Source organism: Hyperolius riggenbachi, chromosome 2, assembly GCF_040937935.1.
Source record: "Hyperolius riggenbachi isolate aHypRig1 chromosome 2, aHypRig1.pri, whole genome shotgun sequence".
Lineage (NCBI taxonomy): Eukaryota > Metazoa > Chordata > Amphibia > Anura > Hyperoliidae > Hyperolius > Hyperolius riggenbachi.
Window position 1 is genome coordinate 430,273,632 of NC_090647.1, and position 27,028 is coordinate 430,300,659.

The 27,028-nt window shown below is 45.3% G+C and overlaps 1 protein-coding gene across 2 annotated transcripts in view; it reads left to right on the plus strand.

The window, feature by feature from the left end:
• Positions 1 to 10,134: 10,134 nt before the first annotated feature.
• ZBED1 (zinc finger BED-type containing 1) overlaps positions 10,135 to 27,028 on the plus strand; it is a 439,106-nt gene continuing 422,212 nt past the window's right edge. Inside the window, exons 1-2 of one of the 2 annotated variants that reach the window (XM_068269938.1) lie at positions 10,135 to 10,371; positions 23,487 to 26,786. In XM_068269938.1, coding sequence (XP_068126039.1) covers positions 23,540 to 25,624 — 2,085 coding nt within the window. In that variant the 5' untranslated portion in view covers positions 10,135 to 10,371; positions 23,487 to 23,539 and the 3' untranslated portion in view covers positions 25,625 to 26,786. Of the gene's footprint in view, positions 10,372 to 23,486; positions 26,787 to 27,028 lie in introns of those variants that run through there. The other variant, XM_068269940.1, reaches the window with a different exon arrangement.

Consider the following 27,028-nt stretch of genomic DNA (forward strand, 5'->3'; position numbering starts at 1 on the left):
GCCGCCCGGTCCCTGTTTATTGAACCTCTTATCTTTATTACATTTATGACTGCATGCATGGCGGTAAAAAGCATGCTATCCGCACGCTTTTTGTCCTCATGCAAGGCCTGGGTTGTTGTGTCTCACAAAGCGTGGCCTTCTCCTCCTGCGCCTCCTCCTGTTCCATCACGTGTGCTGCTGCTGCTGGGTTAGCGTTGCCGGTCCCTGTTTATGGAACCTCTTATCTTTATTACATTTATGACTGCATGGCGGTACAAAGCATGCTATCCGCACGCTTTTTGTCCTCATGCAAGGCCTGGGTTGTTGTGTCTCACAAAGCGTGGCCTTCTCCTCCTGCGCCTCCTCCTGTTCCATCACGTGTGCTGCTGCTGCTGCTGGGTTAGCGTTGCCGGTCCCTGTTTATGGAACCTCTTATCTTTATTACATTTATGACTGCATGGCGGTACAAAGCATGCTATCCGCACGCTTTTTGTCCTCATGCAAGGCCTGGGTTGTTGTGTCTCACAAAGCGTGGCCTTCTCCTCCTGCGCCTCCGCCTGTTCCATCACGTGTGCTGCTGCTGCTGGGTTAGCGTTGCCGGTCCCTGTTTATGGAACCTCTTATCTTTATTACATTTATGACTGCATGGCGGTACAAAGCATGCTATCCGCACGCTTCTTGTCCTCATGCAAGGCCTGGGTTGTTGTGTCTCACAAAGCGTGGCCTTCTCCTCCTGCGCCTCCTCCTGTTCCATCACGTCTGCTGCTGCTGGGTTAGCGTTGCCGCGTGGTCCCTGTTTATTGAACCACTTATCTTTATTACATTTATGACTGCATGGCGGTACAGAGCATGCTATCCGCACGCTTCTTGTCCTCATGCAAGGCCTGGGTTGTTGTGTCTCACAAAGCGTGGCCTTCTCCTCCTGCGCCTCCTCCTGTTCCATCACGTCTGCTGCTGCTGGGTTAGTGTTGCCGCGTGGTCCCTGTTTATTGAACCACTTATCTTTATTACATTTATGACTGCATGGCGGTACAAAGCATGCTATCCGCACGCTTCTTGTCCTCATGCAAGGCCTGGGTTGTTGTGTCTCAAAGCGTGGCCTTCTCCTCCTGCGCCACCCTCCTCCTGTTCCATCACGTGTGCTGCTGCTGGGTTAGCGTTACCGGTCCCTTTTCCTGGAACCTCTTATATGTATTACATTTATGACTGCATGCCGACAAAAAGCATGTTACCTGTGCAAAGAAAACAGACATTTCCCGCATTTAAAAGACAGTTTTCCCTTTGAAACTTTAAAATCGATTTTCTCAAAAACTATAAGCTCTTTTTGCTAAATTTTTTTTCCTCTTGTACCCACTCCCAAGGTGCACATACCCTGTACATTTGGGGTATGTAGCATGTAAGGAGGCTTTACAAAGCACAAAAGTTCGGGTCCCCATTGACTTCCATTATGTTCGGAGTTCGGGTCGAACACCCGAACATTGCGGCCATGTTCGGCCCGAACCCGAACATCTAGATGTTCGCCCAACACTAATGGTCACCTGACTTTTTTAGTTAGATTTGGTGGAGGTAGCATCCACCAGGCCCCTAGACCAGACGCGTAGCTTGGGGGAAGGGGGGGGGGGTCGGGGTAGGACAAGTGCCCCCGGGCGCTAGGTCCCCAAGGGCGCCCATTGGGGATTTTACACCCCCCTCCCTGGCCTCCCGCTGCCTGCGCCCCCCCCCCCCCCCCTCCCCGCGGCTGTCCCCGTTGCCAGGCAGGAGCAGCCCAGCTTCAGACCTCCGACCAGCCGGCGACCACTATGTATGTAATATGCTGCAGAAGATGTCAGTGCTATATAAATACATAATAATATGGTAGGGCATTACGCTACGACTATGGTAGGATTAAATTGTGAGCTCTTCTACAGAATACATAGTCATGTCACTCCCTGTCTTTAGAGGAGCTCACAATGTAATCCTACCATAGTCATAGTCTAATGCCCTACCATATTATCATGTATTTGTGCTGCAGAAGATGTCAGTGCTATATAAATACATGATAATAATATGGTAGGACATTAGACTATGACTATGGTAGGATTAGATTGTGAGCTCCTCTGAGGACAGTCAGTGACATGACCATGTACTCTGTAAAGTGCTGCAGAAGATGTCCGTGCTATATAGAGTACATAGTCATGGCACTGACTGTCCTCACAGGAGCTCACAATCTAATCCACACTTTGCAATTGTGTATCACCTAAAAACAGACATTTTATAGACTTTGGTTGTATCAGAATAAAGTGAGGATTTTTGAAGGGTTAGTGATATGGAGTTTGTACTATTACACACGTCAATCTGTCATTTCTCCTCCTCCCCACCCCGGTAGCAACAGAATGTGATGTCCTCTACACAGCTGGCATGTCTTTGTACAGGCTGGCCCAGTAATGGCACCTAGGGGATCGGTCCCCAATCCTCGACGGGAGACATCAGTTGTCACACCTACAAGCGCCTTTGGAAGAAGGGAATAATTGACCATTAATTACACAATTTCCATATTTGATGCATCTATTCTAGAGAAATCCCCTTTGGAGAAGCCAGTCACATGACCCAGACAGGTATTTTAAATAAACTTAATGCAGAAAATACAGAAATGTTATTTTCTGCAGAACATCATGTGTAGCTAACTAATGAAAAGTTTTCACCACTTGCGCTATGTATTGGCTCTCTGGATGACGTCTGTCCTTCAATCTCAGTGGATGAGCACAGTGGTACAGACTAGCGATTATCATCATTACTTTGCTGTTTATTAAATTATATAAAGAAATTAACTGAGCCACAGAGCGCAATCCATGTGGCAGAGATACAACGCCAGACTTTATTGAGAATCGCAGCTCGTTAGCTTGGAACGTTTGGGAGATCACGATGCCCTCATTGGGACGATATTGGTTTGTACATATTACTGAACACAGGGCACGTGCGATAGCGGTAGTTACTTTTGGCTGCTTGATCTGTACACTGTGGATAGGTTAGTGGATAGGTGTTGTAGGTGGTTGTTTAGTGGGGAACGCCGCACTCAGTTTGATTAAAATCCAGACTTGCCCGCTGAGGATATCTATGTATTCTTTAAAGGCACAGAAATCGCTGGCCACAGCTTTAAATAGGAGCTGTCAACCATACTATCTCAGAAAAAAACATATATAAGTAGATAAATACTTGCTCTACTTACATAACATATGTACTGCACTGTCCACGTTTTGATTTTAGTGATTTTTCTACAGTAAAAAAGAGAAATCCTTAGCATTTCCCATTTTAAGTGTGGCTATTTTGAAGCCAATCCCGATGTCATTTCCTCCCTTACTCTCCTCTGCCTGATTGTGTATGCGTTGCACACCCTTCACAATATAAAGTGCATTGTCTCAGCATGAGAAATATTGGCCAATCAGAGAGGAACAGAAGCGTGCGAGGGGAAAACAGGGAAAGAGGCTTCAGCCAATCAGGCTGCATTAGCTAAGTCTGAGGGGAAATTAGAAAGAAAAAAAAAGGACAACCCAGCATGCCCTGCAACTTCCTTTGTGCGGCAGATGTACAAAATAAGAGTCAGGTAAACTGGGGAATGATCATTTATCAACAAGAAAAGTAATTCAGTAAAAAGTAAAAGTGATTTTAACTTTTGGATTGCCTGGTTAGCATCCTTATTACTTGTTTACCAGATAAAAATAAAGAATTGATTTTTGATGTTATTCCTGACAGTTACACTTTAAGTGCGAGTTTCAGGCACACATTATATCCTGAAATTAATGCTGCTGGCGGCTGAATTGCGCTTTCTGTTAAATTGGCTTAATTTCAGTTTATATACAGTTGCCATTAAATTTTCACCTAGGCCGGAGTTATTGGCATCAGACAATAAAAGTGGCGATATTTCTCTATAAGCATGGTAATGGTTACAAAAGTGCTGAAACATAACCGGAATGTGGAGCGTGTGGAACGGAGGAACTGTACTGAAAATAACATAATGCACAGAATTGCTGATCTGTCTGAAAGAGGCTAAAGGTAGATATACATCTAGCGATTTTGGTTGATTGACCAAGAGATCGGAGAGAGATCTGTTAGTCACCATAAACTGCAGGCTGATTCCTGATTGATTTCAGCACGAAATCTTTTTAGAATTGGCCTAGTGAAGTTGCATAGATGACCGTGCCCCCCCAAATGTACATGTACCCCCCCCCCCCCCTACACACACACACACGTGCCTGTGCATTAATACTTTACATAGAAAAAAGAAAGAGCGCTCCAATGGTGCATTAAAACTTTTAATGGAATATACGCAATAAAGTATTGCACTTAAATTAATGCTTCATTAAAATCAGCGTGTTTGTGGCCTGCCCACGATCATTCTCCTCTGCCACGGTCTGGCCAGGACCTGGGGCCACTCCGATGTCTCTCCGCGGTGTAGCAAGGAGGGAAAGGGGGCGTGGCCACTCCACGTCACTGCCCCTACTGGTTTCGGCGTATACCACTCCTTCATCAGGTGACATAGGGGTTGTAGCTCGCAGTTTTTATTAGCTAGCCGCACAACAAATTTATCGTTTTGCATACAATTGAGATGCAGAGGTGGGTAAGAGATCTCCAAGGAACATTCTCTCCTCATTATGCATATTAATTACTTATCCACGCACCTCCCCGCCCCCTCCCACAGCTGAGCCACGATGTGCGGCTAGCTGATAAAAACTGCGAGCTACAACCCCTACGTCACCTGATGAAGGCGTGGTATACGCCGAAACCGGTAGTGGCAGTGACATGGAGCAGCCATGCCCCCTCTTTCCCTCTTCGCTACACCGCAGAACGCGGAGAGACATCGGAGCGGCCCCGGGTCCTGGCCAGTCCGCAGCAGAGGAGGATGATCGTGGGCAGGCCACAAAAACGCTGATTTTAAAGCAGCATTAATGTAAGTGGAATACTTTATTGCGTATATTCCATTAAAAGTTTAATGCACCATTGGAGCACTTCTTTTTCTTTTTTTCTATGAATCTCAGTATCTGGTAACCACCCAGCGAGAAGTGACTCCATAAGTGCACCAACGCAAGGATAACACCTTTTCAAGTGTATACCAGTTTGCCGTTTAGTTAGTTAGTGCAGGACCTTGAAAATTGTTTTTGCCTATTAATACTTTACCTGTCTGCCTCTGTCTCCGCACTCTTGTTCCTCACACCTCCCAACTTCTTGGGATGAGAAAGAGGGACACTTAAGCCACGCCCCTGCCACACCCCTGATCACGCCCCTGTCACACATACCATAAATATTTCATAAGAAAAATTTTGTTTTATAATTCAAACCACACTGGTCCTTTCTATCCTGGTTCATTTTCCTTCATATTAACATTTTAAAATTGGCAATATATTAATTTAAAGGATGGGAATAAAGTTTAGAGTCAAACACATTTTTTAGTAGAGAAATATACATATTTACATAGAAAGAGGGACAAAGTCCTGAAAGAGGGACAAATGAGGAGGAAAGAGGGACAGGGCTCCCAAAGAGGGACTGTCCCTCCAAAACAGGGACAGTTGGGAGTGCATTGAACCCCCATGTAGTTGCTGGCATATTCATGTGGGGCACATGGTCAAATTGTTGTTCGGACATGCTCTTGTGGGCACTGATTTTCATCAGTTTTGATAATTATGAAACACGATAGTCGATCGGCCGCCAAGTCTACAAATGTATGGCCCCCTTTAGAATTGCAGCGTTTTTTTTTTTGTTTTGTTTTTTGCAGTCTTTCCTGAAGTGATTTCTGGCAATTTTGAAATATCTTTGCAAATTGCTATTCAAAGTACTAGATTCATTAGTGCAAAGCTTTGAGTACAGCAAGCGGTTCTAGGTAGTAAAAACGCTGCAAAATTGCTTTGTACATCGATTTTGCAGCGATCCTATACTTTGTATTGAAGCACAAACGCTCTTCAAATGCTGTGGGCACCACGATCGCTGAAAAATCTCTAGCACTACTGTGGGATCATCTTGATTGACTTTCATTAACATAGCGCCAGTGTGAAAGGGCCCTAAGGTTTGGTTCAGACGGACATCTGAACCAGCCGCCCGTCCAAAGCGTGCAAGCTCCCAGAAACGCATTTGTCAGCGCCACCCGGTGTGCAGCGTTTTTGATCCCCCGCTGAAGGACATGAAAGCGACAATTAAGTCGTAGAGACCAGCAGTGATCAGAAAAAAAAAATTCTGTCACTGCGTTGGGGCGGGTGAGGGTTTGGCCGGGTGATCAGAAGCCCGCAGGGGGCAGATTAGGGCCTGATCTGATGGATAGGAGTGCTAGGGGGTGACGGGACGTGATTGATGGGTGTCTCAGGGGGTGATTAGAGGGGAGAATACATGCAATCAATGCACTGGGGAGGTGATTGGAAGGGGGTCTGAGGGGATCTGAGGTTTGGCTGAGTGATCAGGAGCCCACACGGGGCAAATTAGGGCCTGATCTGATGGGTAGGTGTGCTAGGTGGTGACAGGAGGTGATTGATGGGTGTCTCAGGGTGTAATTAGAGGGGGGAATAGATGCAAGCAATGCACTGGGGAGGTGATCGGGGGGGGGGGGGGGGGTGAGGGTGTGGTCGGGTGATTGGGTGCCTGCAAAGGGGCAGATGAGGGTCTGATCTGATGGGTATGATGGGTAACAGTGACAGGGGGTGATTGATGGGTGATTGACAGGTGATTAGTGGGGAGAATAGATGTATACAGTACACAGGGGGGGGGTCTACGGAGGATCTGAGGGCGTGGGGGGGTGATCAGGAGGCAGTTTAGGATCTAACTTGTAAAATAGCGCTGACAGATAGTGACAGGGAGTGATTGATGGGTGATTAAGGGGGTGATTGGGTGCAAACATGGGTCTGGGGGGTGGGCAGAGGGGGTCTGAGGGGTGCTGTGGGCGATCAGAGGGCAGGGGGGGCCAGATCAGTCTGTTTTGGTGCACATTAGGGTGGCTGCAGCCTGCCCTGGTGGTCCCTCGCTCACTGGGACCACCAGGGCAGGAGGCAGCCTGTATAATACGCTTTGTATACATTACAAATTGTATTATATTGTATTATACGCTTCCTATGACGCAATCGTGGGGTTAACAACCCGCCGACGCTTCCGATTGGCCAGCGGGTTGACGTCGCGGGTGGGCGGAGCCTATTGCCGGAGGATGCGTGCGCATATCAGCACGCGAACCCTGGCCAGCAGCCACATAACGACCCGCCGCCGATGGGCGTATTGCGGTCGTTTAGGCCCAGCCTTTGCCACCACCCATCGGCTGTAGGCGGTCGTTATGTGGTTAACTTAGGCTACTTTCACACTATGCGTATTGTTTTGCAATAAGAAAAAACAACAGTAATAAAAGGTTGCATCACAATGCATACAGTACACAGAAGTACGCTCTACACATACAGCTTGCTGTGCATTATTTAAACGGAAACCAATGCACCTCAGTGCTGATGCCCCAATGTGAATGTACTGTCGGAACTGACAAAATGCAACAGATGCAGTGTAAAAGAAGCTTAAAGAGACTCCGTAACAAAAATTGCATCCTGTTTTTTATCATCCTACAAGTTCCAAAAGCTATTCTAATGTGTTCTGGCTTACTGCAGCATGTTCTACTATCACCATCTCTGTAATAAATCAACTTATCTCTCTCTTGTCAGACTTGTCAGCCTGTGTCTGGAAGGCTGCCAAGTTCTTCAGTGTTGTGGTTCTGTGATGCATCTCCCCCCTCCAGGCCCCTCTCTGCACACTGCCTGTGTATTATTTAGATTAGGGAAGCTTCTCTCTTCTCTCTTATCTTTTACAAGCTGGATAAATCCTCCTCTGAGCTGGCTGGGCTTTCACATACTAAGGAATTACATACAGGCAGAGCTGTCTGCACTCTGCAGGAAGAAACAGCCTGACACTTCAGTGGAAGATAGCTGCAGGGGGAAAGAAACACACAAATGATCTCTTGAGATTCAAAAGGAAGGCTGTATACAGCCTGCTTGTGTATGGATGTATTTTCTATGTGTGGACATACTGTACATCAACCTACTTCCTGTTTTGGTGGCCATTTTGTTTGTTTATAAACAAACTTTTTAAAACTGTTTTTAACCACTTTTAATGCGGCGAGGAGCGGCGAAATTGTGACAGAGGGTAATAGGAGATGTCCCCTAACGCACTCGTATGTTTACTTTTGTGCAATTTTAACAATACAGATTCTCTTTAATGGCATGCTTTTTTGACAGGCAATGGAGCAATACAACAGATCCCTACTTTCACACAAACCTGTTAACACGCATTTGTTGCGAATGTGGTTCCACTGCATTAGAATGCAGCACTACACTTTTTTTTCCCAGGCAAAGGAGGTGTTGCCATGGCGTGCAGAAAAAGGTAGCTATTTCAGACGACGCTCCCCCCTCCAATGACGAGCTAATGGATGTGCGCATGCGCAGTGCTGAAAGTAGCTATTTCAGACGAGACACCAGAAATTAATCGTAAAGTGGGCAGCATTTTACCATAAAATAATCATAAAGTGGGCAGCATTTCACCATAAAATAATGATAAAGTGGGCAGCATTTCACCATAAAATAATTGCAAAGTGGGCAGCAGTCACCAGAAAATCGCAATGTGGGCAGCTGTCAACAAAAAAATCGCAATGTGGGCAGCAGTCTCCAGAAAATCGTAATGTGAGCAGTAGTAACCAAAAAATAATCGTAAAGTGGCAGCAGTCACCAGAAAATAATGGTAAAGTGGGCAGCAGTCACCTGAAAATCGCAATGTGGGCAGCACATTACTAAGTACTGTTCATATCGTTAATTGCGGCTTTTAATATTGGTGCTTATGGCAGCCCTGTTTTTCACCTGCTCTGCACCTTACCCCCTGCCCTTCCCCTCATATCATGTGCTACCATTTTCCCACCAGAAAAGTTTGACCAGTACACCTTAAACCCTCCCTCCCCCCCCCCCCCCTGCAAAGTGGCTAGTATGACTATCCCGTCACAACATTTTATGTGTGCCCCCCCTCCTACTAATCTAATGGTCCTCTTGTTCCCCTATGTATAGCCAGGATCATCCCCCCCCCCACTGTGTACTGTGGTTCCCGAGTTTGTCACACGAGAAGTCGGTCAGGAGCTGCACAAATGTAACTGAAAGCAGAGGAGCTCTGATGAAAGCAGAGGAGAGAGCAGGGAAGAGGGATGCACAGCACTAAACGAGGTATGCTAGAGATATACACCCAGGGCCGGGCCGAGGCAAGAGAGGCTCCAGCCTCGGGGTGCAGTATAGGAGGGGGCGCACAACTCACTCACCTATCATTCCCCTATTAAGTTTGAAGCAGAGATAAATAAGAAACGGGGTACATGACAGTTGCTGCAAGCCAGATAACTAGAGATTAAGGTGTTGGGGGCTCTGGGACACCTCTTATGGCCCATACTCACGGGCGGTAAAAGTGGCCTGTCGCCAGCACACGTGAGCGTGTGGGCGACAGCTCCTCGCCAGGTCCCTCCGCGTACACACGCGGAAGAGGGACCAGCGGTGCGACGGAAGCTGTCGCCGACGTTCCTCCTCCCTCCGCCGGAAGCTCTGCGTACCTCAATGGAGGTTGCTGTCGCTAGTCCGCGTACTCACGCGGACTAGCGACAGCTGCGGCGGAGTTGTGGCGGCGACTGTCGCCAGGCGATTGAACATTTCAATCGCCTGGCGACTTCAGCGACGGGCGACAGTTCGGGGTGCGCGCCCGTTCCGGGCGACAGTTCGGTGTGCGCGTGGCCCATACTCACAGGCGGCGACAATTGTCCCTCGTGAGTATGGGCCATAAGTCTAACAACAATCAGTGTGTGACAGCTGGGGTACGAGGTATGGAGAGGTGCACTTTGGTGTCTCAGCCTTGGGTGCAGGAGGACCTTGTCTCGGCTATGTATACACCGCTCTACAGCCTATGCGAGGACATACATTGCAGCCTTCAGGAGGAAGCGAAGCACGTCAGCCTGAGTGTGGGAGTTTCAGGTGCCCTGCGAGTCGCGCAGCTGTGTAATACAGCACATGAGATGAGATCTCGACAAGTCTGCACAGCGGCTCATAACCACTTCTTCTTTACCAACAGTTCTGCAGAATCTGCACTAAGTTTGCTAGTTTTTCTATCTGTGCGGCAGACGAGCCTCCCCCTCCTATGACGAGCTAATGGACGTGCGCAGTGCTGAAGGTAGCTATTTCAGACAGGACACGGTAATATCCTGCGCTGCCAGCAGTAAGGCACTATGCTGCCTCTCCCTACAGGCTGCAGTGATCCCATCATCCATCCGGCCCCGTAGTGCAGCCATGTGGCTCCTCAGCGTGCTACTCCCCGTACTGAGGAACTATTACATCGGGGCGATAGTGGCCCTCCAGCAGCTGCTGCTCCGCCGCTTCATCCTACCAGGTCAGTCCCCTCTCTAATGTTCATATACGTCCTGCTTTACCCGGGACGCGCTGTCCCAGGCTACATGAGGTCCCGGGAAACGTCCCGCTTTTAGCAGCGGGACGTCCCGGCCTCGGGACTCTGGCCACCGTACAATGAACTAGCCGCAGCGTCTCATAGACGCTGCCCTAGTTCATTCCCCCGCAGGCCCGCTCCGGCAGGCACAGGCAGAGCAGGGCTACGGGAAGATGGCGTCCGGTGGCGGAGCCCTGTACTGGAGACTATTTGTGTATCCAGTACAGGGCTCCGCCTCCGGACGCCATCTTGCCGTAGCCCTGCTCTGCCTGTGAGAGGGGACATTGAAGGCGGATCGTCCAGGGGGAGCTGTACACACATCACCAGAGGCCGGCTGCTGAGAGGACGTCTTCTGCCAGGTGAGTAAATGGTTTTTTTTTTCCAGGTGAAATGTTTGCCCGCAGTGCGTTTTATTTTGTACTGACATGTTTGCCCACAGTGCGTTTAGTTTGTGCTGACATGTTTGCCCACAGTGCGTTTAGTTTGTGCTGACATGTTTGCCCGCAGTGCGTTTAGTTTGTGCTGACATGTTTGCCCGCAGTGCGTTTAGTTTGTGCTGACATGTTTGCCCGCAGTGCGTTTAGTTTGTGCTGACATGTTTGCCCGCAGTGCGTTTAGTTTGTGCTGACATGTTTGCCCGCAGTGCGTTTAGTTTGTGCTGACATGTTTGCCCGCAGTGCGTTTAGTTTGTGCTGACATGTTTGCCCGCAGTGCGTTTAGTTTGTGCTGACATGTTTGCCCGCAGTGCGTTTAGTTTGTGCTGACATGTTTGCCCGCAGTGCGTTTAGTTTGTGCTGACATGTTTGCCCGCAGTGCGTTTAGTTTGTGCTGACATGTTTGCCCGCAGTGCGTTTAGTTTGTGCTGACATGTTTGCCCGCAGTGCGTTTAGTTTGTGCTGACATGTTTGCCCGCAGTGCGTTTAGTTTGTGCTGACATGTTTGCCCGCAGTGCGTTTGTGTTGTGCTGACATGTTTGGCCGCAATGCGCTTATGTTGTGCTGAAATGTTGCCCGCAATGCGCTTATGTTGTGCTGAAATGTTGCCCGCAATGCGCTTATGTTGTGCTGAAATGTTGCCCGCAATGCGCCTATTTTGTGCTGACGTGTTGCCCATTGCGTTTATTTTGTGGTTTCTGAGGTAACTGTTGCTGCATTTATTATTTAATGGTCATAGTTGGCTGTGTTTGCTGCTTTGGGGTTATGGTATACTATTAAATAGCATCACACAGTTTCTGCACACCCATGATGCGAATCCTCGTTTGACCACATCACGGCGTAAACACTGCTTTCTTATGCCTCGCTGTTGCATCATTATGTCATGGCCACGCCCATTTTTTTACACGCGCCGCAGATACCACATTTTTCGCCACTGCGCGCGCCGCACCGCCCCTATTTTTCGGCAGCCCCCTCCCGCCCTGTCCTAGGTTGAGCCTACAAAAATCTGGTCACTGTAGTTCATTATGTTCTGCACGTTGTGTGACGGGAAGCACCGCCACTGTCACAACAAGGCGCCAGTGTCGCCTATCGCGCATGTCGTGACGAGTGTCGCCTTCGTGGCGCTGCGGTGTCGGTCAGCACAGTGACAGCTTTCCTATCGCGATGTCTGGCTGACCGGAGTCTCATGACCTGCGGTGGCCATGGGAGCTCCATACATACAGCAGCGTTAGGAGACCCCGGGAGCAGGTGTGTATCGCCCGATATTTTTCAACCGCGATAATAGTGGGACTGGGTTTTATTCTGCAATTAGCGGCACTTCTCTCGGCCCGGTACTTCCGGGTGACTCGCCGGAAGTGGGCTGTGCAATCCTTACACGGGGACGAGCCTTGCTCAGAGTGCGCACTCCCGCTGTGTCGGTGCGCGTCCTCGGTCACCTATGATGTGGAGTTCGCTTCTCTCTCTACTCCGCCTATTCATTGCTTTACTGTACTGAGCAACTCGTGTTTACAGTATTAGGATAGGAGATAGGCACTCAGTGGTGTAATTAAAGAAAACCCGTAAGGAGTAAAAAAAAAAGAGTTTAACTTACTTGGGGCTTCTACCGCCCCCCCTGCAGACGTACTGTGCCTGCGCTGGGACAAAACGATCCTCTGGCGCAGTGGCCATTGACTTGCAAGACGGATAACGAAACTGAGCCACGATGGGGGATCGGAGGATCGTTTTGTCCCATCACCGGCACAGGACGTCTGCAGGGGGCAGTAGAAGTCTCAGGTAAGTTAAACTCTTTTTTTACTCCTTACATAGAGTGACGCGGCGAAAAATGAGGGCTGCGTGTGCCGAAACGTGGTGGCGCTGCGCTGAAAAATGGGTGTGGCCATGACATTGTATGGGTGGAGCTAACGTAATGATGTAATAGCGAGGCATAAGAAAGCAGTGTTTACGCCATGATGTGGTCAAACGAGTATTCGCATCATGGGTGTGCAGAAACTGTGCGATGCTATTTAATAGTATACCGTAACCCCAAAGCAGCAAACATAGCCAACTATGACCATTAAATAATAATGCAGCAACAGTTACCCCAGACACCACAAAATGAACGCAATGGGCAACATGTCAGCACAAAATAAACGCATTGCAGGCAACATGTCAGCACAAAATAAACGCTTTGCGGGGAACATGTCAGCGCAAAATAAACGCATTGCGGGCAACATGTCAGAACAAAATGAACACATTGCGGGCAACGGGCAACATTTCAGCACAAAATAAACGCAATGGGGGCAAACATGTCAGCACAAAATAAACGCAATGTGGGCACATTTCACCTGCAAAAAAAAAGCATTTACTCACCTGCCAGAAGTCCCCTCACGCAGCCGGCCTCTGGTGTGTGTGCAGCTCCCCCGGACGATCCTCCTCCACGCTCACAGGCAAAGAGCAGGGCTACGGCAAGATGGCGCCTGAAGCCCTTTACTGGAGACACAAATAGTCTCCAGTACAGGGCTCCGCCTCCGGACGCCATCTTCCCGTAGCCCTGCTCTGCCTGTGCCTGCCGGAGGACAATGCAGGCTGCTGGAGCGGGGCTGCGGGGAATGAACTAGCGCAGCGTCTATGAGACGCTGCGGCTAGTTCATTCAGTACGGTGGCCAGAGTCCCGAGGGCGGGACGTTGCGCTGCTAAAAGCAGGACGTTTCCCGGAACCTCATGCTGCCTGGGACAGCGCACCCCGAATCCGAGACCTGTCCTGGGTAATCCGGGACGTCTGGTCACTCTACCTTACAGGTTTCCTTTAACCACTTCAAGACTGACCTCAGGCTTACACCCTCTCCCCTAGTGACCAGGCCATTTATTATAACGGCTGTGCAGCTTTATTGGCGTGCTGCACAGCCCTTCAAATCAGCACGATTGAATTTAACCTCCTTTTAGTGTCCTTAATAGGATACTGGCCTCTATTCATAAAGCATTCCCGCATGCGATAATGCTCAAAACAGCTGACTTTACCGACCATTTAGCAAAATGTCAATTCATAAAAGCTGTTTCCGCATGAAAAGCTGACATACCTGAGCAGTGCGGGAAATTACCGCCTTATGCGATGTTTATCTCAACACATGTCAATTCATAAAGATTAGAGCAAGCGGAATTGGGACAGAGAATACCGGCTGTTTAGAAAAGGCGATAAGCCAGCGGATAACAGCTAAGTTAATGGAGACAGACCTCCCAGGCAGCAGCAGTGAGAACAGTACAAAAAAAGCTTTCCGGAATACCCAGGCTGTGTTTTTTAGCCTCTTGGGTACCGTTTTCATATATATTTTACATCAGGAAGCCTGCATGTGTAACATTCTTGAAGTTCTTCTAAGCTGCGGCAATTAAATAGATTGTTTAGAAAGAGTAATAGACAGATTCAGGGCAAGGAGAGGCAGTTTAAAAAAAATGCACATCTAAAGGGAAGTTCGGGCTGCCTCCTTTAGGGCTCGTTTCCATTATAGCGAATCCGCATGCGGGCACTGCATGCGGATTCGCATAGTCAATGTAAGTGGATGGGGCTGTCTCCACTTGTCCGGCGGCGGGAGGGTTTTCGGTGCGGCAGAAATCTGCACGGCAGAGCCGTCAGATTTCGCGTGCATGAGGAATGCGGGCGAATCGCCGCTAATGCATTTAATAGGGAAATCGCATGCGGCTTTGTCATGCGCATTTCCCCGCGATTTCGTGTGCGATTTTGCATGGTTTGCTATGGAGCTTTACTCAGGCAGTGACATGGTTAAATTCGCCTGGCTCTTTGCCATGCGAAATCGCATGCGAAATCGCGGCTAAATCCGCAAGTGGAAACGCAGCCGCGTGCGATTTCTTCTGCGGTGGAATCCAGGCGATTCCGCACCGCAACAGTGGAAACGAGCCCTTATTGTAATTCTGTGTCTGCACAGACAAAATGTCTCAACTCAGGCAGCACCGCCAGTTTAGTTTGGGAATTCCCCGACCTTTTATCGCAATTGTAAACTTTTTTATGAATTAGCACACAAAAGTCTAAAATACCGATGCAGTGTTTCCCTCCAAGATTTTTCTTTTTTTTACTGCAAATGTTTTATGAATAGAGCCCTATGTAGGAGATGTCTGATCGCTGCTGCAATCTTTTTTTTTTTATAGACAGAAGGGAGGCTTTTCTTTCCTTCCTCCCTCCCCTGTGCCGTCCTAATCGCCTTAGGATCTTAGGATGGCGATTGGCACTGTTCCCCGCTTCTCATAGGTATCAGTCTATGAGAGGCCAAGCTCTGAGGGTAGGAAATGGCAGCATTGTACAATTGTAAATGGGAATTCTTTCCCCTGTCGGCTCTTAAAAGCCTGCTAGCCGCGATTGTGGCTAGCAGGCTACTCCGTGAACCGGCAGGGAACGTTTGCGCATGCACGCGCGTTCCCTGCTAAACTGCAGCTCCAGGACTTGACACCAATCGGCGTTAAGGGGGTCCTGGAGCTGCCGCCACGGTCACGCCCATCGGCATCACGCGGTCGTTAAGTAGCATGGGACCCTAGTGCGAGTTTTACATGGGGCCCAATAACTCTATTGATACGAAGCCTCAAAAATTACCAAGGACAGCTGCAGTGTCATAGAGGTGTAATCAGAGTAAGAAAACCGTTTATGGATCACTACTATTCAATGCACGTGTAGAGATGTTCATTACCAGCATAACACTAATGCAAAGCTAACAAGATGGATTAGGGAGGGCCCCTCTGGTCTATGGGCCCCAGTATGGTCACAAACTCTGCATCCCCTATTGCTACACCACTGCTGGTACTTTTTGTTTCGTTCAGTTTTGGGGGCTTATCCAGAAGATGATTTCCTAAATGACTTTATCACTATGAAGTGGCTAGAGTTAGTAAGGTCAGCAGCCCGGCATCCCGTTGCAAATGCTTTTCCTTAAACATGCAGAACAACATTTGTCGGCTTTTGGGGTTGCTTCCTTGCGTGCAGCCTTTTTCTTACTGTAGGAGGACACAGAAGAGCGGCCTCAAACCTGTTGCATCCAGGATCTGCTAAGTGTCTGGAAGAGGGTGAAAAAAAATCGAGATCCAAACACGCGATCGTACCAACGGCTGTCCATTCATCTGAATGGACAGTGTTTAAAAGATGGGGTAGGTTAGTTTAAGCAATAGATGGGGGCAGTTAATTATAGGTATAGGCAGGGGGGAGATTAGTATTAGGCATAGATAGGTAGGTTAATGTGAGAATACGAAAAGACAAGGCTAACTTTATCAGTATTCTACCATTGGCAACAGGAGATAGTTGAACAGTAATGTCCATTGAGTACATCTCGTACCTAATTTAACATGCAGTGCTTTTAAATATGCACATACTAAGTGAGTGGTGCAAGTTAATTATCCTGATGTAAGAATCCACCTCCAGCTGTGAAAAGATATTATGCAAAAAAAGCTAAAATAAATCAGAACATAAATATATTTCTTAAAGTAAACCTGAGACAAAAAGGGGAAAAAGGTTTTATACATACAGTGGTGTGAAAAACTATTTGCCCCCTTCCTGTTTTCTTATTCTTTTGCATGTTTGTCACACTTAAATGTTTCTGCTCATCAAAAACCGTTAACTATTAGTCAAAGATAACATAATTGAACACAAAATGCAGTTTTAAATGATGATGTTTTTTTATTATTTAGTGAGAAAAAAAACTCAAAACCTACATGGCCCTGTGTAAAAAAGAAATTGCCCCCTGAACCTAATAACTGGTTGGGCTTTTCTAGCATGAACCGCCTTTTTAAGGTCATGCCACAACATCTCAATAGGATTCAGGTCAGGACTTTGACTAGGCCACTCCAAAGTCTTCATTTTGTTTTTCTTCAGCCATTCAGAAGTGAATTTGCTGGTGTGTTTTGGGTCATTGTCCTGCTGCAGCACCCAAGATCGCTTCAGCTTGAGTTGACGAACAGATGGCCGGACATTCTCCTTCAGGATTTTTTGGCAGACAGTAGAATTCATGGTTCCATCTATCACAGCATGCCTTCCAGGTCCTGAAGCAGCAAAACAACCCCAGACCATCACACTACCACCACCATATTTTACTGTTGGTATGATGTTCTTTTGCTGAAATGCTGTGTTACTTCTACGCCAGATGTAACGGGACACGCACCTTCCAAAAAGTTCAACTTTTGTCTTGTCGGTCCACAAGGTATTTTCCCAAAAGTTTTGGCAATCATTGAGATGTTTTTTTAGCAAAATTGAGACGAGCCTTAATGTTCTTTTTGCTTAAAAGTGGTTTGCGCTTTGGATATCTTCCATGCAGGCCGTTTTTGCCCAGTCTCTTTCTTATGGTGGAGTCGTGAACACTGACCTTAATTGAGACAAGTGAGGCCTGCAGTTCTTTAGATGTTGTCCTGGGGTCTTTTGTGGCCTCTCGGATGAGTTTTCTCTGCGCTCTTGGGGTAATTTTGGTCGGCCGGCCACTCCTGGGAAGGTTCATCACTGTTCCATGTGTTTGCCATTTGTGGATAATGGCTCTCACTGTGGTTTGCTGGAGTCCCAAAGCTTTAGAAATGGCTTTATAACCTTTACCAGACTGATAGATTTCAATTACAGTACTTTTGTTCTCATTTTGTTCCTGAATTTCTTTGGATCTTGGCATGATGTCTAGCTTTTGCGGTGCTTTTGGTCTACTTCTGTGTCAGCTCCTATTTAAGTGATTTCTTGATTGAAACAGGCGTGGCAGTAATCAGGCCTGGGGGTGACTACAGAAATTGAACTCAGGTGTAATAAACCACCTTTAAAGAGACTCTGTAACAATTTTTTCAGCCTTAGTTCTTCTATCCTATAAGTTCCTATGCCTGTTCTAATCTGCTCTGGCTTACTGCAGTCTTTCCTAACTGCACTGTCTCTGTAATAAATCAATGTATCTTTCCTCTGTCCTGTTTGTCGGGCTAAAGCTTGATTGTGTGGAATGTGCAGGGCTGCTTGTGATTGGTAGAAGCGATACACACCCTCTGCAGGCCCCCTGCATACTCTGAATGACTCATACACTATGCTTAGCTGAGCCTATTAGAAGCTGGTTAGTTTGTTTGTAAACACTGCCTAAAACTGTTAATTACAAGCCAGGATTGCAGCAGAGAGTGGCAGAAACAGCACAGAGGGGCACAGGAGAAAATCATGAATAGAATGGTATGCTTTTTATTGTAAGAATATTAGAGTACAGATTCTCTTTAAGTTATTTTTTAACAAGGGGGGGCAATCACTTTTTCACACAGGGCCATGTAGATTTGGAGTTTTTTTTCTCACTAAATAATAAAAACCATCATTTAAAACTGCATTTTGTGTTCAATTAGGTTAACTTTGACTAATAGTTAACGGTTTTTGATGAGCAGAAACATTTAAGTGTGACAAACATGCAAAAGAATAAGAAATCAGGAAGGGGGCAAATAGTTATTCACACCACTGTACCTGGGGCTTCCTCCAGCCCCCTCTGGCCTGGTTGCTCCCTGGCCACTGTCCTCTGCCTCCAGGATGGTCCTGTAAAAGCCCCATTATTTTCAGTATGTGCGGCCCAGCCATGCAACTCCACCAGGCTGCCATCGCTGGGAAAGCGCTCTGCTACTGCGCAGTACTACTGTGCAGGTGCAGATCACTCCCAGCCGCAGGGGCGTGTGCGGGTGGACTGCGCCTGCACTGACTGGCAGAAGATAACAGGGCTCTATGGGGACCATCCAGGAGGCGGAGGACAGTGGCGACCAGGCCGGAGGGGGTTGGAGGAAGCCACAAATATTTAATTTCAGGTACACTTAAAGGGGATATCTGCAGTGGGTGAGAGGGAGGCAGGATGTGCGCCAATGAGTGCAGCTCACCAGGTTCAGATAAAATGGTTACGCTGTGAAACTCTACATCATAGCTAAAGACTTCTGTAGAGGGAAAGTATTATCCACTAAAGCATGTTTGTTACATTTAAAGAGAACCTAGGCGGAAGCATGGGTTCAGAAATACATACTTACCTAAGAAGTTAAAAGCTTCTGGATCCTATAGAGCAGTAGTCCTCAAACTAAGACCTGTGGGCCGAGTGCGGCCCCCCAAAGGCTTTCTCACTGGCCCCCAAACACATAATGTATAACTTACAGATGCGGCCCACTGCACCATTAAGTGCTGGCACCACTCATTCACATTCTGTAGAAGCCAGTGACCAGTCATTCGCTGGCTACCAATGCAATTCTGCATCTGGTGATACTGCTGTCCAACTGAAAGGCTGGTTGTCACCTGGGTATGCTTCACTGTCTGGTGTACAAAGACGCACTCCTGGCTACTGCTGGGAGTTCTTCTCCAGGCATGATTGGGGAGAATCAATACCTCGATTCAATGTAAGGTTTTTAACATCCATTTTATGTATGTACCAGCCCCCCAGCAGTCTGAAGTATATTGACCCGGCACTGGACTGAAAAAGTTTGGGGACCCCTGCCATAGAGGCTTCCCGGGTCTTCCTCGCTCCTGCTGCCACTCGCTGGGACCCTCCTTAACATCGGGGCCTTGCTCTTCTGGCATGAGCATGCCTGCGTATTAGCATGGAGCGTCTTGTGAATGAGCTGCTCCGGCTTACTGCGCAGGCGCGACCATACTCGTGCAGTAAAGCCGCACTTGTGTTTGGAGAGGAGCGTACCCCTGAGGTTCCTACCAACAAACCCTTGTTGGTAATCTTCGGAGGTCCGTGCTCGGGGATGTGGGACTGGAGGATGGCATGGGAAGCCTCTTCAGGATCCAGAGACTTCCCTCTTCTTAGCTAAGTACTATATGTCTTTTTGTACCTGAGGTTCACCTTGGGTACACTTTAAAGCCCTAACTCGTGCTCCCGGATATTTTTCATTAGTAAAGGTGACACAACATTTATAGCTAATGCAGAAATTCCCTTTGGGAAAAGTCAGTCAGCACTGCAGCTCAGCAGATTTTTGCCATAATGGGGAGCTGTGGTAGCCACATAACGCTATCTTCTGACTAGCAGGTGAGAGAGGTGGGCGAGTTCAGGTGATCCGAGCTCATGAGGAGAGACTGGCGGCTGCACCCTCACACCTCCTCCCTGACTATCTCAGGTTGGCAATGATGGGATTGGGCAAGGATACTGGAGACCTTTCTCCCCAGTAAAATTGCCCTGTCTAACCAGGAAGAGAAGCTAAAGGACCCGGCCTGGTGCATACATGCTGCACACAAAATATTGGGCATTGCTATTTCATGCAAATTTACTTGCTATACATTACAAAATGTGAGCCTGCTCTAGTGCTTTCATCATAATGTCTGCTATGATTTTTAATCTATTTGCAAAAATTCTGAGCTCATCTCCAATGTCTTTTTAAAAGTTTATATAGTGTAGATGTGATGCAATTTATACAAGCTGTCTGTAGTCTTGTCTTGCTCTGCTTCCATAATTTGCAGTGCAGAGCTTGTCAGGAAGGATGAGCTACCCAGACATCAGTCTTCACTGATGAGTCCTCGCTGTAGCCTAAAGGGAAAGGAACAGACCTCTCCTGCGAGTTCATGTTGAAAGGATTTCCACTGGGGCGACAAACACTTTTTTTGAAAGTTGCTATTTTGACAGTGTTTATTAACACACAAAGTTGCAAAATATTGTGATTTACGATATATACCTGTTATTAAGTATGTTTTGTTTTTTTAAATTAAAGGTGCAAAACAACTTTAATTACAAACTTGACAAATGGCTGATACTGAATATCTTGCTACAGCTGATCTGTGCATCTTCCACATATGGCACTGTCATTGTTAACTTCCATTGTATAACCATATATAAGAAATACAAAGAAAACTAGTTACACCATTAGAATATAGTAAAAAAAAAAAATAGAAAAATTCCATAAAATTATTTTGCTGTAATAGTGAGTTATGTCTGCAATCCCTTGTGCCAGCAGAAATGTTTTCAAAAAGTGATTTGTACAGGTTTCTGGATTGGGGTGGCGTCTTCCTGTAAATACAAGACTTGCCGGATCTCAAACCAGGCATATACTATTACGCAGGGAGCACACTTAGGCCCCTTCACCACTTGTAGAACAGACAAGAAGGTCAGCATCACCTGCTTATGCATGAGTGTGCAAGGGTCAAGAATACAATATGAATTGGGAGAAAAAAAGAAACCCACAAGGGATAGCATCACTGCTAATAAGTTTGAAAATATATACATATGATCTTTATTATCTATGATTAGACAAATAATGCACTCGATGATAATTCAAATGATTACAAAAGTGTAGAACTGTATCCCGTAAAACACAATTCCCGTAAAAGGTAAACTGCACACTATAGTAATAATGCCAGCACTGGGAGCTCAAACTCTCCTTGATAAAGCGTAAAGCCCGCGGAACTAGTGGGTCCGTTTGAAGGGTTCCTCTATCTCTCTCTGCCACACGCTGATGCCTGCACCACCATTTATTCCTCTGGGCTAAGAATCCTATTGATAATTACGCTATGCACTTTCCTCTATGGGTTGCTTCACTAATTGGCCCGTAGTCTACTTATATATTCATATGTCTATTTGCACAGTTGTTAAGGCTAGAACTTAGCTGTTTGATGGGTCATAAGATTTTGCACATATGATTTGTGGTTTGTTTTATTTGTTGACACAGGCATCTGATCTATATAACATATCCCTTCACCACGGAAATGGAAATGCTGTTGCAAGACATGGCACTTTTTTATTTTTATGCAAATTTTGGGCAATGTGATTGCGATTCCATCCATTATAATGAATGGAAATCGCAATGCTTTAGCATGTTTTTGTCATAAACCATGCATTATGATTCCACCGTGAATGACAACCCATGGACAGGGACATCAGACATTGTAGTCTATGCACTTCTGATGTCACTGCAGTTCACATCTCATTGTGTTCCTGAGAATGCGGTGGAAATCGCTGGATGTAGCTAATAGAACTGCTTACATTTACAACAGTATCCCATAAAACTCAATGCCAGTAAACTGCACACTATAGTAATAATGCCAAGACTGGGAGCTCAAACTCTCCTTGATAAAGCAAGGTAACTCCTGTGGGACTATTGCAAAACACAGCACTTCCATTTTGTTGCAATTTTTTCCATCCATTATAATAAATGGAAATTGCAATGTGTTTGCATATTTTCGGCGTAAACCATACATTATGATTCCACAGTGAATGACAACCCATGGAGTCTATACACTTCTTATGTCCCCGCAGATCTCACGTTCCTGAGAATGCGGTGGAAACCGTGGGATGTAGCTTATAGGCCTGCTTAGACTTGCATGCGTTTAGCCCTTTGAGTGGATGCATGGATTACCTCCAAAGAGGATTACTGTTGCATAATTATTTGTCCGCAATATTAAAAAGGAAAAATAAATAGTAGTTTATATTTATAAGTTGGTTTCCTGAAGGATTATTTTTTCACTATGTGTAGCTTCATTTTTCATGAATGTTACTGCAGGTGTTGGGAACACCATTTAGGATACATTGACATTTTTGTCAAAATCTCCCTACTATCCTGCTGCAGTTTGTATAACGGGTGGCCCTGGAACTAACTATTTTATCAGGTGCCTCCAGCACCCAAATTTCCAGTAATAGCTGCTATTTGTAACTATTAACATGGGCACCTATGATGGTGCCTAAACTTCCTCAACCTAAATGCAGCTACAAATAGTGAATGCAAGTGGAGCTAGGTCTAGGTATAGATAATGATAATCTTAACATTTGTATAGGGCTTTTCTCCTATCGGACTCAAAGGGCTCAAGAGCTGCAGCCACTAAGGGCGCGCTCAAGAGGCCACCCTGCACTGTTAGGAAGTCTTGCCCAAGGACTTCTTACTGAATAGGTACTGACCCTAGCCAGGATTCGAACCCTGGTCTCCTATATCAAAGAGCCCTTAACCAGTCCAGTACACTATCCAGCCTCACATAGGAATGCAGATACCGGGGCTGCAGTGACAACAGCAGTGTAGCCATAACTTCCCCTGCGCCCACTGTTTGTGACCACAGTTAGGATAGAGTTGAGCATAGATAGGGGTGGTTGCTGTGGCTGGAGTGGGGGGGGGGGGGGGGGGGGTTATATGGTTAGGCCTTGGTTGGAGGTCGGTTAAGTTCAAGTGAGAATGGGGTCAGGCTACGAGATAGACATATTTTACTATTTATCGTAATTGCATAGAGCCTAATCACAGAATATCAGTCATTTTACAGATAATCTACTAGCGACTTTCTTAGGCACCCAGATTTCCTTGCCCTTCTATTTCATATTTGCGTCACTTAGTCTCCATAGTGTTTTATATACCACTGAAGAGATAAGTGACAAAAGAGAGTATTCTAGTGAATTCATGAAAATCTATGCCCAGTACTATTGTGCAATCCATGACCATTACTAAAAAGAGGGCTGTAAAGCTTCTGACTATAATCTAGCAAGGAAGTGTATTGCTTTTTATTTAGCTAATGGAAGCTACAGATTAATTCACCAGGACATTTTCTGTAAAGTGGTGGTTTATAAATGAGGTTGGATAAGATGCTGGAGATAGCTTCAGGGAGTAAAGATGAAGGAATGAGTTAGATCTGTACAAAATGTAATGGCTCTTGCAGCATATGTAGTAATATAACCATGTTTTAGCTTCCTCATTTATTTATGTCTTCCTGCCTTTTAGCGGATCCAAATTACCAGGTGAAGCAATAACTGAAGAGGAATACAAGACAAGCTATGGAATCTAAAGCCAGTGATATCTTTCAGCCAGATCTTAAGCTGGTTGCTCACCCTAGGGCAAAGAGTAAAGTGTGGAAATACTTTGGGTTTGATACTAATGCTGAAGGGTGCATCATGCAATGGAAGAAAATCTACTGTCGCATATGTATGGCTCAGATTGCGTATTCTGGAAATACATCCAACCTTTCTTACCATCTTGAGAAAAATCACCCAGATGAATTCTGTGAGTTTGTAAAAAGCAACACTGAGCAAATGCGGGAAGCTTTCGCCACAGCGTTCTCTAAGTTAAAGTCAGAATCATCTCAACAGGTTATCCAGGAATCATTATTAATAAAGAACCCTCAAAGTCTCGACAGCAAGAAGCAAATTGAAGTATCTTCTGCTGTAGTAAACTTCATTTGTGAAGGCATGTTTCCAGCGTCCATATTGGATGAGCCAACTTTTAAATCTCTACTGAAAACTCTGGATCCTAAATATGAAATACCTAGCAGAAGGTATGTTTGTGGAAGGATTTTACCTGACAAATATCACTTAGTGAGGGATACTGTACTAAAAGATTTGGCTGACCTTTTGTGGTGTGGTTTATCCACGGACATGTGGAAAAGTGAAAAGCAGAATAGATTGTATGTGACTGTATTCGTTCACTTCTTGTCTTCTGATCCTTTTACTGGTCTGTTTACGAGCTCCAGGTGTTTGAAGACATTTGAAGTACCCGAAGAACACAAAGCCGAAGCAATTACACGGGTGTTGTATGAAACATTTATCGAATGGGGAATAGGTAACAAAGTATTTGGTGCTACCACAGATTACAGTAAGGACATTGTTAAAGCTTTTTCTCTGTTGGATATACCTATAGACATGCCCTGTTTAGGAAGAACATTTAACAACGGAATAAAGCAAGCATTTCAGCTTCCAAAGGTATCAGGACTTCTGTCACGATGTAGAAAGTTGGTGGAGTATTTTCAGCAGTCTTCAGTTGCAATGTACATTCTTTGTGAGAAACAGAAACAGCAGAACATGCTGCCTTGCATGCTTAAGAGTGATAAGGTCTCATGGTGGGGCAGCACACTTGCGATGCTTCAGAGTCTTAAGGAACAGCAGTTCATGATTGCTGCAGTTTTGGTAGAAGACAGTAATAACCATCACCTCATGCTTGAAGCAAGTGAATGGAATACGATTGAAGGTCTTGTAGAGTTGTTGCAGCCATTTAAACAAGTTGCAGAAATGCTCTCAATGTCAAAATATCCCACTATTAGTATGGTAAAACCTCTTCTTCATATGCTTCTGAATACATCACTAAATATCAAGGATACTGACCTGAAAGAAATAAGCATGGCTAAAGAGGTCATAGCCAAAGCTTTGTCAGCTACTTATCAACAATCACCGGAAATAGATATGTTCTTAAACGTTGCTACATTTCTGGATCCAAGGTACAAGCGACTTCCATTCTTGTCTGCATTTGAGCGTTCACAGGTTGAAAATCGTGTTATCGAGGAAGCAAAAAGTCTACTGGACCGAAATGAGGAGAATTATAATACTGAGGACAAAGTGTATAAAATTCCAGAAGAACCACCTGTAAAAAAACTGTTAATGTCTTCTACACCACCTCCAACTAATAATATCAACAACATGTTGGCTGAAATTTTCTGCCAGTCTGGAGTTTCAGAGGACCAGGAGGAATGCCATGCTCAAGTTGTTGAGGAGCTGAGTAATTTTAAATCACAAAAGGTCCTTGGCCTGAATGAAGATCCACTGAAATGGTGGTCTGATCGTTTGGCATTATTTCCTCTGTTGCCCAAGGTACTTCAAAAGTATTGGTGCATTTCTGCTACTCGAGTCTTCCCTGGGCGTCTTTTTAGTTCATCATCAAATGTTGTAAATGCTAAGAGGAACAGATTAGCTCCTGCTCATGTGGATAAGCAGGTGTTTTTATATGAGAACACAAGAAATTCTTCAGATGCAGAACCTGAAGATGATGATGAAGGAGATTGGGCCATCCAACAAGAACAATATTTTAATATGAATGACTCAGTCAGTGCAGGCAGTAATTTCTTTTCGGCTAGGGATAGTGGGTTCATTTAACTATAATCTGAAGGTATAATCATTGTTTATTCTTATTTATTGTAATATCATTATTATTATTTTATTTCTTTGAAGAATTTATCTTTACAAACTATCGATTTTATGTAAAATCTTTGTTTACCTTTTTAATTCTGCTACACACAATGCAATTTTCTCTTCCGATCAATGGGTCAGTCGAAAATTTTCGGCATGTCTCATCTGCTCCTGATAGAGTACAGTCGATTTTGTGCAGTACTCATCTAAAATTGGTCCCGTTCTTGATCAGGTGCAGATCAGACACGCAGGAAATTATTGATTGACCTGTCAATCTGATGGGGAAATTGCATCGTGTGTACCTGAGGCAACATTGAGATAACGTGTTTTGCACTGTACATACACACTTAATTACCAGGCTGTTTTTCTTTTGCTGGCTGAAAGAGTTAATTTTCAGGCATGGAAGTGACCGCTTCTGTCTTGACGGTACATTGTCGGGAATATAGTAAACAGCACAGAATAGAAAATTACAGCCATAGATGTTTTCCTGGCAGGGTAGGGGAGAGATAGGAAAAAGGTCAATAGTTTTGTATTTTAAATCTGGGGCATTTAATAAAACTGCTGTTGAGCAGAGGCAATAATACATCCAACCTACTTTGCAAATGTTTAAATATAAAATAAAATCATGGGATATCAATAAAAGTAATTTTTAGGAGTAGGAGAATAAATACAATTGTTTATCTCATCAGGTTTTTTGTTTTTCAGCTCAAATTCACTTTAAGAAATCACAAGTTCAGTAATGTATTCTTAAAGGAACACTATTGCTAAAAAAAATGTAACCTTTAAAATACATGTGTACACATACTTAAAAGAAGTTTCTCATTTCTCTCAGAGTACAATGCACTATAAATTACTTTTCTCCTATGTTGCTGTGGCTTACAACAGTAAATATCTGACAGGTTTTGGACTAGTCCATCTCCTCATGGGGGATCTTATATAAAGATGCAGACTAGCCTTCCTACTCACTTGCAAACTATTTTAGCAGCACCAAGACCTTTCAGATTTGTACATGTACTGTAAGTAAGAGGAATGCAGGAAAAAATAAATGTATAGTGTATTTTACTCTGGAACAAATGTACATTAAGTGTATGCATATACATGCATTTTAAATTTTACAATTTTTTTTATGATCGCGGTCCTTTAAGAATTTTTTTTTTAATGTATTTTTTTTAAAATTAATATATAACCTTGAGTACTATTGAATACTCAAACGAATGTACGCTAATTTAATTTATGTTAATTGTTTTAATATAATTTTGCTCTAATGTTGTATGATGATCTAGATTGATTTTAGACTCCTTTCTTATGCTTATTTGAATTAATTTTCTTTTGATAAAATAATTCCTGACAGATTGTATTGCTGTGCAGCAA